Raw genomic sequence first — 13,821 nt, 5'->3', positions numbered from 1 at the left:
CATTTCATTCCACTCTGTCTATCTGATGCTCATTAGTGCCATCTAAAGGGATTGCCTCGATTGGCATAATTTCCTCGATAATCGCTTCTATGCTAATTATCTTTGTCTCGCTATTATCAAAATTGTTGATGTAATTTCTGTTAATTCTTACTCTTCTGTACACTGCATTTACCTATTCAAAAGTGTGGAAGCGTAAAATGTAGCCATGAAAATATTTATTGTGTAAAAAGATGATACCAACACCTTTGTGTATGTGCAGTACTACGACGTGTATGATCGTTAACACATGGCATTGGTGATAGATAACGTACGCTAGGAGATGGGTATGTGATATAAGCGGCGCCAGCTTCATTTATGAGCGTCATGTTGGTATTATATGGATGATGTTGGATCACGACTTCAGTGCCAGATAAACCTATCAGCGTCATCAGCCGACATTGCCGTAGACTCCGTAAGTAGACAGTAAGCTTTCACAGCATGATTTTATAAGTGCTCTGTGGGAATAGCATCACGCCAATGTCGAAATCATTATCTTCAAAAACAAGTAAGGCTTGATCTAATTAAGGAAGGACTGATGGGAGATTCTTATAAAAGTTTTATGGATTACCAATTCCACTTGGTAAAACGCACTCACATACTTATACTACATCAACATGATGCAACTATATCCATTCCACCAAAACAGTCTTTACTTGCACGTAAGCACTTTTTGGCTCTCAACTAAAAGCTCCATAGGACACGAGCTAAACCATACTATTACACCACATTCACCTCACATCTTGCCACTCTGCAATATTCACATGACTGCGGACGCACAAGAAGACAAACAAACAAACAAACATACATACATATAAGCAAACATACAAGCACACCAACTGACTACAATACCTTCGTTTTAACGGAGGTAAATGGCTGCATATTGGGTGGATTAGATTTGCAAGAGCTAGCCATTCGATAACTGGCGCTTGTGGGTGTGGCTCATTAATAGTAAGGGCAATTAAAAATGATCTAAGTGCTGCCCTATGGTCTTCGTCTGAAGCCAATGCAAACTTCCTGCCAACACTGTATACATCATTGATTGGTACATTTTACATTCGTAACAGTGGGGTGATCACAGCATTGCCATGTGCCAAAAATGGACTTATCATGGCCGTATGGAACATTACCTTCTAATGGGACCCGAAGTGATTTTGAGCACAGGTCGTTCATTGACTGTTTCCCATTTGCGAAGAATGGTATGGGTTTAGAATTATCCCATAAATTTTCTGTATTGCAGTGCGAAGCAACCCCTCGGAGATAAAGATTTCATGATGATAGTAACCATCAGGAGGTCGTAAACGATAGGTAAGTGGCTGGTGGTTTGGGCCTTTGAAAAGCGCTGAGTTAAAAATTGGAAATGGGCTGGTATAGAGGGCATCTTAAACCTTTGCACATGGCTAACAAGCTACTTATTCAAGGCCAAGTTTGTTTTAAAATGTATAAAAACATCTGAATCGCTGGCTATATCTTAGACCAAAACCAACATCAGCAAAATGCTGTATCAAAATTCGAAGAATCCATGTGTATGAAATGCATATTTCATGCCATGTTCCTTGTCATTTATGACTGTCACAACAGGCTGCAACACCTATATTGACAAGTCACCATATATTGAACCAAAATTCATAATCAAATTGTTCCCATGTACATCGTGATAAGGACGGTTTTCTACATCGCTGTCCTTAAAACACCTTGTCTTCCTCACCCCAGCAGAGTGAAGTGTGATTATGTGCGACGCCGCCGTCCCTGTGATTGACGTGCCTAGCGGTTCCTGCCGTGACCCAGGGGTCATGGGTCAGGACTTGTAATAACGCCTCAAACAAAACAGCGTTTCAGACGACATCAGACATTAAGCCTGTCCTTTTCAGCACCCTCTATAATGATGCTCTCTAAATGCCGCTAAAGGAAACCGTTAATGGAAACCCAATCCTCGGTAAGCCAAACAAGCACAATTACCGCCATTCCGTGACCACTGTGCTGGTAGTCAATATGGTCTGAGCCCCATTTATGCGATTTTGAATTAATAATGTACGCATTTTACTTACAAAATGTAATTTGACATCATATAGAAACCGCAAATTATGGCCATCTCTCGTTTCAAATAGCAGGGAGTATTTCAGCATGGGGGGAATGTAAAGGGTTGATTATGACATCAATGTGCTTCTTAATGTTACTGTGTAATAGGAGATTGTTAATTTTTGTTCCATGGTTACTGTTTATTTGGACATTGACAAGTCGTTTTGTTGTTGCAGGGCGAAAAGACAGTTCACTGTGAATATTGTTCGGCATGTTATATCAGCCACGTAAAGTTAAAGCCATTCATGTCGCGGTCAACCAATATGAGAGCTGTAACTGTGATCGATTTCTGCGACTAGAAAAAGTTCTTGTCTCATTCATTCTCCTACACAAAGCCTCGCCCGCGGTATATACACTTTACCTTGGAGAGGATCTATCAAACCGGTCTGAGGTTTCCACTTTTGTAGGCGTGGCCTCTAACAAGCTGTCAGCAAATGAGAGCATCGGCTTTACTCAAAGAAAACATCTAGGCGATTCTCTGATTGGCTGACAGCTGTTTAGGGGACACGCCCGCAAAAATGAAAACCTCAGCCCAGTTTAGCAAAGCCTCCCCAGCAATGTATGTTATATAGGCCACGGGCGAGGTTTTGTGTAGGAGAATTGTCACATTGAGCATGTCAGGACACTGAGTAGAACCTTGATGTTCATAACACGAGTTGTTAGGAACATATCTATCTTTGTAACAGCTGGCTGGAAAGTTTGGTTCAACTTTCGGAGTTATATCAGATAGCCACTGGCGCAAATGTTAAAAACATAGCAATGCACCAGGGGTAGCGAAACATTTTTCAAACAGTAGACATAATTTAGAGGCGATGGTCCATGCATGAAAAGGCCACAAAACACCTACCATGGCGTGGCCCTCGGTAATCTTCCCATCATCGTCTCCACATCAAGGGGGCGACTACGTTTTTTTTATGACCTGTAGAATCAAAGTCTAGTCATCTTCTCACGAACTTTCCGGAAGGCATTTACAGTTAGTGATAAGGTTTGGATGTGAGGCTGACTTTACATCGCCCATACGCCATGCATCAAACCAACTTTTTTTGTCGGCGACCCTCGTTAAGTCGGTATGTAACAGTAACTTGCTATTCAGCACCATGGAGAGGTTTGTGTCTGGGCACCAGAACAAGGTCATAGGTTAGCATTGGTCCATTCCAACGTCTGCAGAGTTATGTAACATTCCCTAATCTATAGGAGGGGTAAGTTAGTGTCTACCGGCATTTTGAATAAATGATAACTCTGTCCTGTTACCCCATCCGTCTCGTGCCTATTTTGGATACTGCAACTTTTTCTGGTCAAAGTTTTGTTTTTATTACATAACGCAAGCAGAACTGAGAGGAATATGTGGTGTATGGTTTATTGACCTGTGAGTTGCATCATGAAACATTTCCGACCTGTACAATGTGCATAACTACAGGGCTTGACAAAACTTACGTGAGATGTTAGTGCTTTATTAATACCAGCTGCGCGTAAAGGGAACACACTTACAATAACCTACTATTCTCCCGCATGCAGGCCTCAGGGGTGTGTGCCATCCGTGAATGAGAATGCATCAGGCTATGCCCAAGACACCTCCATGAGCGCACATCTTCTGATCTTATAATTCACAGTGGACCTATATTGCGCCGACAGAAGAGAAAGCGTAATTACGAGGCCTTTCATGTTGTACCGAGGGTCTGAGTGTGGAAAGGGGGCGTGTGATGAAAGTGGTGTTCGCGGCGTGCTCAATACTTTATCTGCGGGAAGGTGCAAGATGTGCGCTGACCTGGACATCACCCTTTGCAGACCGGCGCACGCATCAAGTCTTACTCATTGAAATTCTCCACTGCGAATAACAGACCAACTGAAGAGCTACCCATTACTATGAATGTACTACACCATTCTGACCCAAACAAATGTTAAAACCATAGAACAATGAAATGAATGAAAAAATGAAATGTGACCCACATCCCTGAAAGGACCTCGGGTATTATATCGGGCTGTTAGTGTAACTGCACGGCGGCCTCGAAAGTTATTTGACTGGAAAGTTGATTATATTGACTCAATTTAGGTCGTTCTTAATGATTTTGACACTATCTTTCGAATAAGCCATTAACTAAAGACGAAATCTGTAAGTTGTGCAAAAGTACATATTTTAAAAACCAATGAAGATCATTGTCGAATATATGATCAGCGGACCAGCCTCTTAACTTAGACTTGAAATTCAGTATAATTCAGTCACGTAAGTCATCTTGATGATAAAATCTCAGTACAGCATATCCCAAGCGATCTATTATCATCACGCTACAAGAAGTCTGAGGTTAATTACATCACTACAGCTGTGATCTGTAAACAGCCAGGCGCTGCACCTTCCTACCCTCTGGTCTAACCTCAGCACTCCCTTCAATTTACCGATGACCCTGTTGAATTGCCAATGTTTTTCTCCACCCGCCCTCCGTTGCGTCTTGCGAACAAATCAAGGAACGCTAACTGGCTATTTCAGAAAACCCATTCCCTGGGGGTCGAAGCAGAAATACTTAAATTGTGATTAACCTCCAAATGTTCTATTGAGGTGGTCATTAGGATGGGGAAGACTACTGCATTAACTCCTAGATTTGAATTCAATTTGAAAACGTGGCGAGGCGTGCCGAGTGTTGATTGTCGGCTCTGCTCCTTGGTTAGATGATTCTATTTCCACTAATTTCCCCATTGATTGGCTTTACGACGTTAGAGAGTGTCCATCGGACCCGCAGGCGCCTGGTGGTCGTAGGACGTGAAGTGATGGGGAGATAATAAGAACGGCCACAGCCTCTATCCTTCAGACGTCTAAATCGCCACATCAGCAGCGTTATCCTACCGTTATTACGGTCGTTCGGTGTCTGCCACCCGACCCAGGCTTCACGGACTGACAACTATACATTATCACCTCGATGAGTACAAAGAATATGATTTAAGTTGTGAAGACTGTATAATCACTAACAAAAACAAAACGTTTTCTATTCGAATACGCAGTAAACTAGATGTTCAAGAATTCAAGAACTATAATGTTCTTTACCGAAAGATACGCTGCAGGGCACCGCTGTGTAGAAATGTCACCCGAGGGAAATCGATAAGGATGTCTAAAAGACATAGTATGTTATGCAGCAGGCATCCAACGGCCATGGCCCTTTTTATTGTATGCTTTCACTTTACTACCCTATCTCAATAGAATACTTTTATTCCTTCGCCAACCTGTCCGGTTCTATAGCCCTGGCCATACGTCATCGGAAGTGGCATCTTCCGTGGCAAGCACTGAGGCACTCCATCCGTTATTAAGCATTCAGAGACGGGAAAGTTTTGGATCAGTCATTGCCGTCTCGGGAATCAAGCGCATTCTGACAAACTTTTCCATTATCGGATTAAGCATTGCGAACTCCAGCACTGGAAGTCATCTATCAGTGACAAGGAGAAATAAGGGTTTTTCTTGGGTATAAAAGTTTATTATTAATAGTATAACCCATCGAAATAAAGCGGCAAGGTGAATGAAAATCGGTCAAAGAAAAGTAGTGCGGATCACATTTTTGTTTGTCCATCAATGATACCGATTACGATACCGATGCAAAACGTTTGAAAAGGCAGACGTCTCGACAGAAACATGGCTTTGCGTGGAGACGGATATTGGTCGTTTGGGTCCTTAACACTTTGGGCCTACGTGGAACTACTAATCATTTCGACATGAAAAACGGCATTGCGAACTAACACTGCGAGTATAATGAATATGTTCGGGGACTTTCTAGTCGTTTTCTTCAAGTCCGACATTCGTCAGTCGGACCTATACACTCTGAAAGGTCACCCCAGATATCCGCCTATGCCATGATATTCCCGTAACCACGATGATTCATACCCACGTAGTCATGACTCTCCAGGTTGCCCTGACTACTGCTTACAAGCCTCGCATATTTACCATTGGGCACTTGAGAGATGTCAACAAAGGAAATACTCAAGCCCCTGCAGTTCCGAAAAAGCCGCCAGGGACGCCGACCTATACCACTTACCCTCTGCCCCAAGGGCTATCTATTACTCCAAAATCACGACCATGGCTTGTCCAGAAACACGAGATATAAAAACCGGAAGTTCTGCTGCAGCACCATGGAATGCCGCCTGGGGATCATAATTGATACAATCATTTCTTCATCATTATAAGATCAATCCACGACATCGATATCCAGTTATGTTGTTAGTTACACACACACACACACACACACACACACACACACATACACACACACACACACACACACACACACTAACACACACACACACACACGCACAAATACACATACACAGAAAGAGAGAGAGACACACACAAACACGCACGCACACACACACACAGAAAGAGAGAGAGAGAGACAAACACAGACACACACACACACACACACAGAGAAACACACACGCACAGACATACACATACAAACGCATAAAACATTCTTGGTGACGGTAAATACACGTCGCACAATACAACATTGTACTGGGAAATTCAAGCGACGTCCCTCTGGTGGTAATATGTTTCCAGGGTGAATGGTATCGTCCACCGGATTACCTTCCAACGGTTTGAAAGCGGGCTGCCATTCAATTGACGATATCAATGCCGACATTTGGTAAATAAAACATTGAATTAAAGATTGGTAATATTTCTGAGCTGATTGCATCTTATTGATTTTATTGCTGCGAAACAGCAAACTAGAGATGAGAGGTGATACACTTTTCAGCAAGTAATGAAAAGAAGCCAACATACACTACATGTTTTATAGCAATCAATATATCTTTATGACAAGAAGGCGCCTAGATGTTAAACTTTACATTAAAGTTTGATAGATTCTACAGTTTCTAAATGTCAATGCCCTGTCTTTATTACCTGGTATAACTGCGATTAAATATCTTTGTCATAATATTCGCACAAATCTTACAGCAATACCAATTATTCTGCAATTGTAAAATAAAATGATGGCCAATTATATATTATAGGCACCGAGACTTTTATAAGATGTTAGCTGAAGCTACAACGCAAATAAAAGTTTGCCCGAGCAGTACATCAAATGAAGTCGTCAAAAATCGAGTTTATTTATCAGTATTTCTCCTTTAACGAAGAAAGGAATGATCCTATAATTTCTACTTAGCAATGTCGCCTAAATGTATGCTTTGGGTGTCTTACCATGTTACAAAATATGACACTGGTAACTGTAGAGATGCTCACAAAAACTAAATGCAATTAAACTAAAGGTGGAGAGACATCAATAGAAAGAACACAAAAAGTACATGAGACATTACCATTTTTCTACAGTAAAATCCGTCGATAAGATTCCCTGCATGCGAGTGGATGTTCCATTTGAACTGCATCGCTTCAATTGTGTTGCTTTCAAGTTACGGTGTGTCAAGTTCATCTTGTTCGGGTTTTCTAGCGCTCTGAAGACTGGTAGTACAGGTCACTCATCCCCTGGTTACGCATCCAGACACTCGTCGTCTACTATTCCAGACCAATACATCAATTAGCTAGAAGACCTCTCTTTGTCTCATAAGCTTTCAAGTTTCTTACAATAGAGGTACCGGTAATTAGCTGCCAATATGGTATTTGGTATGACAAATGATGTGTTGAAGACACCCTTACCTGTTAAACACACGGCATGCTGAGCGTCATAGTTCTGTCTGCACCAAACAATCGATCATGGTAATTCATACCGCCAGCCCTTTATCATCCCTGAAGAGTAAAGTAATCGCTACATTTGTCATCGTTTGTCGCAAGGCACCCATGGTTCGCGGAAGTTTGAGTAATGGACCTTAACTGGCTATCAGAACTATCAGTAAGAATGTACAAGTTTGTGCTAATTCGGGAGACAAAAGGTTGGGCGGTGACTTTCCTTTTTTAGATCATACTGCAAGTTCGAGGTATTCTAGACAAACTATAATCAAGAATTCTGTCAATTTTGTACCTCAAATAAGGTAGAAGATGAAATGCACTTCATCGTAGATTGTACTATCGAAATTCTGAAATGATGGAAATATTCTATTTCGTTATATACAAGAAAATTAAGTAAGTTCCCTCACTTAAGATATATGAGTAGCACTGAAAACTTTATGATCCTCATGCGTTTTTATATACCGACTATGGCTAAACTCATACAATCCTACATTTTCACAATTACAAAAAAAAAGCGAGAGGAAACTGAACTTGAATGCTGGACTACGATACTAGTCTTACTAGTACTCAGTAGCTCAGTTGCATTGGCAAAAATACATAATAAATAATACATTTATCATTCAGCTACGAATTTTGTAGATTTTCCCAGACTTTTGAAACGCAGCCGTTAACTCCATCTCAAAAACCCTGCATTAGACCCCGCCATTATTAATTCATCCACAGTCTTAAGGTAGTCGGATTTATAGCAAAGAGTATGTGGTACCAGATCTTTCAGGTCTCCTACATTCCCTGCTCCTGAATAATCGCGGGGTGCGCTTCTAATGGTGATCCCGCTGCGATCAGTTCTGCAACGTCTGCGTAACAATTAAGACTGATGGTAAAGCAGTCACCTGTGGCAGAATAACTATGGAGTTGCCGACGCATTTCCAGTCAAATAGGCAGAAAAAATTACAACTTTGCGAGAGATCAATCTAAAGTTCGTGTATCTGGCGGTAAATGTATGGTGTTTCCTGGCAGTACTTGAGCTGCTCATATGTAAGTTGGAAGGAGTCCAAGGTGTAGAGATTACCCATAGTAGTGAGACGGGACGACTTTGAGCCCATATAAGCACCTTAACTGCCACAAAACCGTCCTTATAATCAATTTTGGGAGATAAGCTGATGTTTGGGGTGACTTTTCGTGTGCAGTAGAACTTTCTAACAGAAGCCGAAGCTCACATAACTTGACCTATTGATCGATGACGGACACATTTCTTGTGGGACAGACAAGAGACAATCCCCTCTTAGAAATAACAGATCACCATTATACGAGCATGAATGCATAAATATATCAGTACTGGTAATTCCGGCTCGATATTAGATTTATTTGGTATATGTTCAAAAGCCAAACAAATAAGTAATACAAATAGTTAAACAATGTACAGAATACTAGTATGAATTGTCAGTTGTACGCGCACTAGAATTTATTCTTTGTATGAGACGCCTGGAGCCATATTACAAGTGGAGGTCGCGAATCACAACTAAATTAAAGTCTTTAGTATGTGTGTTCACGGTGTGAGCTCGTATCAAGACTGGTAATAGTCCCGTAATACCCTTCTGGAGCCCAGTAAAACACCGTCCATATCATTTCCTGTCGTCCGGTGGGACAAGTATTCGATTGAAGGATCCTTGTCATGATGGCCCACCCACAGTCTTCTCTTCCGGAGTGAAAGTTTATCGAGTTTCTTTGTCGTAAAAACCTTTCAGCCTAAATATGCAATCTAAAATACTTTAACGTTTCTTTGGAATGGCGTCCGCCAACGCCTGTGGCCCAATCGTAGAACTGTTTTATTGTCCCCACCCCATTATAAAGACCTAGATCAATCAACTACTCCTTGATTCTGCTGTCAATACATTTCCTGGAGGAATTCACGTTTAGATATGAACTCGTCTTGACAATGAAGAAAAAGTTTCAGATAATGACTGATTATAGAGACAACGAAGCAAAGTAAAGGGCGAGTAGGTCACAAGATATATTTTACTGTACTAATACTCATGCGAACGTATTCTGGTGTCTCTTTTTCTGCCGGTATAGTGATGGCAGATTCAACTTGGGAGATTTATGTTTTACATAGACCTGAAGTTAAATTGAAAGAAAGGCAACAAAAGATAACAGCTGTGGCCACATCTCCTAGACGATTTGGCGCTGACTGAAAAGGTGTAAAAAAACGAGACATCCTGGGGGCTGGAATCCTGTGGGGTTACACTCATTTTGCCACCAGGTTATAAAACATCACAAGGCATAAATGCGTGTTCACCAAGTAAAGTAAGACAGCATATATAGTATTATATACCATAAACACTCCTTTACTGCAGTTCAAATGTGCCTCGACTCCTGTCGATGTAGATAACGAACAAAGCACGCATCACCCAGGCAAGTTTTCAACTTAAAGCTCCTATAAATGCCCGATAGATTGGACAGTAAATTGCGAGATGCCACATGAATGGAAACTGCAAAGGGGTAATGGTGATCTCCAGACTGCCGTTTTATGGAGAATCGACGCTGCCGAATGGTGTTTACATGCAGGAGACACATTAATCGAACGTTTGAATACGTGTGTCTGTATGGATGAGTCAATTACTGCTGCATCTTTCCTGAGGATTACACCGACGCACAGGAAAAATGATGATACAGTGGTGCAATAATCTATAAGATCAGAACATGAAAAAGAGTTATGAGACATTTTCCACAGTTATTAAAAAAAACTTCAGGTTGATATGATACGTGTTGCAATATCATTATCAAACCTAGCAACATATTTTGTCGTCATGTCCCATTTGGTATTCAGTAAGCTAGGGCTTAGATATCTGTCTTTCATAGGGAATGACTCTACCCGTGAAACGTTCACATCATCCCAGCTGCAGCGCACGTTACAGCTGGGGTGAGGGCGGTGTGAAGAGCGAGGAGGTCCTCAACACGACCTGATTGAACCCACTTACGGCTGTGTCAAAATTTTAATCATGTAATGGATGGAAAACAATGAGAGAGAATGATGCGTTGGCCTTAAGACATCGATATGCACTGATCATTCCAATATGCAATAAACGCATCGCACTACAGACGCCTTTCTTGAATATATATATGCTATTCATGCACATGCTCTCTTTTCTCTCACGGCAACGAAAATGAGAATATGCCATAGAACGAATATGGTGTAGGGGTTCGTCCTTTGTGAGGAAATAGACAAGCCAAAAGTGGCAATATTTCATACATATGTACCGGCCAAAGTCCAGTAAATCATTCTTATGTGTAGCTGGAATCACGTACATGTATAGATTGCCCCTCCCCTCCGCCTGATATCGTTATAAAACACCCGCACACCAATGTCGCTATCCTCCCGGCTTGTCTGTCACTGATACATTACTGTATCATGTGTAGTCCCATCTGTTCGGCTGAGGGTATCGATTGTAGAACTACAGAAATCATAACCAGTAGGAATGAAGTGTTTAAATATTTAAAAGGTGCTCGTGATACGTGAGCGAATGTTTCAACTTTTGGATAGACCCTGTAGGCCTTTTCTGGTAGGCAGCCTTCTATCGGGGTTGATGACAACAGTGAACTTTTCTTTACAAAGTTCGCTTCGCAAAGTTGTCGTGTTTCATCTTTTCGTTCGACGTTGGAACGGAAGTACGTCGTTCGCCGTCTTTATGTGCGCATTTGAAAGCGCGTGCGGGATTTTATCGTGTCTTTTCATCTTTCTCAGTAGGTTATGTTTTACGTAGGTTACTTTGTTAACAGCATAAGCAAAGTTATGAATGACGTCTATGGGTAGAATTGATAACGGGTTCTTAGCTTAAGCAATCCCTGGCAGTTTCTTTTAAGAAATAAATGATAATCTCACCAGAACTTGATACACTTTGTGTCGTTCTTTCTGGCCGTCCACCGGAAGTCTACCCGAACCATCTCCTGCCGGTCTGTATGTGTGACGGCGTTCATGGCGCCACAGCCCGACATCTCCTGGGTTCCCTCGGGTAGAGGCCCCCGGAAGGTCCCTCTGAAGATGCCGGGGTCATCCTTATCCGTGGCCTTCAGCGCGAAGCCTCGAAACGGCGGCCAGTTCTCTCGAGTGACGATGGACACTGGGCAAAGATAACATTAACCATGAGCAATAGGTGCAGATGCAAGTGTGGTTAGTGACTTGAAATTTACCATATGCATGTGGTTTCAAGTCCTCATTAAAAAAGATTTACCAGACAAACTTTTGAAAACACCTATTTAGTAGTGTTTAATTCTCACGACAGTTCAAATGCAACTCATCGACGATCTAAAGGTTCAATGGTGAACAGGACGTTGCATGTTAATATGACGTTTCGAACGATGTGTCCTTTAACAACAAAATGACCACGTCATTAGTGACATTGAAATTAGTTGGCATTTTACACAATCATCAGAAATGTAGCTATTTTATTCTATCCAAGAACAGATTGAAATTTAACAATTCAGAGGCAATGTTTATCTTATTTCTATCGCCCTCTTCTACTAGACGCCAAAACGAGAATCACCATTTTCTCGAATATGGGGTGTATCTTTGCACGGTTACTGAAGAACGATTGGACCGGATGGCTTCCAGCACAGTTCTATGCATTGGGAAACGACGATGACCATGGGGAATGGCTTAAACTCCCGAAACTGCCGTGCGCAATCGCCGTAAAACGGGCCATATGGCGCCTTCAAAACTGTACATGTCAGAAGATGGGTATCATTTATGTCAGCTCTGATCGTGAAAGATTGACCATTTGAACCGTAATTGTTGTCTAAGTCGGGCTTTTAAATTTTGTATTGGACAGAAGTGCTTTTCGGCGTGAGTTACAGGAGAGAGGGGTGTGGAAAGGTAACCTTTGTAGCCAATGGATGGGCAAAACTAGTGATGGAATAGCAAAGTTGCAAAGGTATCCGGAAGACTGCCGTTCCGTCTGGAAATGGCATCAGGCCAGCGGTAAAAGGCTGCCAATATGCAACACCCCCAAATTTGTCGTCTGTCAGTTTTAAGATAAGCTTTTGCATTTCTCACGGCATTTCAGCTTTTGGGTCGTAACCCGAGGACCAATCACAGTGTGGGCTGGCAGGACTATGACGTCAATTCAGTAGCCAGAAGAATACTTAACGACGCGCAACCATCGACTTAAGTACTGCTGTGAGGAATACATACATACATGGTCACTTTTCCAAGAAATTTCAACGATTCCAAAACCTGTAGGGTGTAGCCCCTCGTTCGACTTCTGCTTTCAGAACCGTTTTTTATGTATCATTACCTTTGCAGAAGGTAATTTTTTCTGTCGGGTTGGTGACTTTTTGTATAAAATGCCCGTCAGAAACCCATTGCCATGGCAACAGGAAAAATGATAAACTTAAACTATTATCATGGAATTGTTGCCAACTAAATTTTAGGAAAAGTCACCAAGTTTGGTAGTCTTAGCATACGTCATTTGGCAGTTATACGATGTCAAAGTTGGCGCGGGCACTTTTAGCCCCACCAGTCTAGATAGGGTTAAAGGAAAATGCGGATTCTCCTCATTTTCTGCATAAATTATGATAATGAGCATTAATCATCAACACCAAAACTTGTCATAATATTCTCCATAGATTATTGTAACAGGATATGCACAATAACTACAATAAGATCCACCAGAAATATATTTAAGGGGCAAAGCAAAATGGGGTCCGTTTGGACCCCATACGGCCAGATTCGTCGCAAAAATGTGTCGGTCGGATGAGGGTTAACCTTCCATCTTGTATCAATTCAATGCACGCCAGAAGGATGAGACAGTTCAGAGCGACTTTGAAGATGGGCATAGATCGCTCAGTGATAAGAGATACCCAGCGATCAGGCTGTCACACGGTAATTAAATAGATACATCGGATGTCGGTCCACGTATTGACATTTGCAGGAGGTTGAAAGGACGCCGATATCTCCGTGGGTTCAGTCCTGTGCCAGAGGTGAGGGAGGCATTCCCGGAGACAGGAATTCCCAGAACCAATTTTCTTTTGCAGTTGCAATCTCAGGGGAAGCTGGG

General features: G+C 41.9%; 1 protein-coding gene across 2 annotated transcripts in view; it reads right to left on the bottom strand.

Moving 5' to 3' along the window:
• LOC136439058 (cubilin-like) overlaps positions 1 to 13,821 on the bottom strand; it is a 51,344-nt gene that overhangs the window by 32,183 nt on the left and 5,340 nt on the right. For both annotated transcript variants that reach the window (XM_066434205.1, XM_066434204.1), the window contains exon 2: positions 11,649 to 11,886. In XM_066434205.1, coding sequence (XP_066290302.1) covers positions 11,649 to 11,886 — 238 coding nt within the window. The remainder of the gene's footprint in view (positions 1 to 11,648; positions 11,887 to 13,821) is intronic.

The sequence above is a fragment of the Branchiostoma lanceolatum genome, chromosome 7 (genome assembly GCF_035083965.1).
Source record: "Branchiostoma lanceolatum isolate klBraLanc5 chromosome 7, klBraLanc5.hap2, whole genome shotgun sequence".
Taxonomy (NCBI): Eukaryota; Metazoa; Chordata; class Leptocardii; order Amphioxiformes; family Branchiostomatidae; genus Branchiostoma; species Branchiostoma lanceolatum.
Note: the sequence above shows the minus strand (reverse complement) of the source record. Positions and strands in the feature narration are given on the sequence as shown.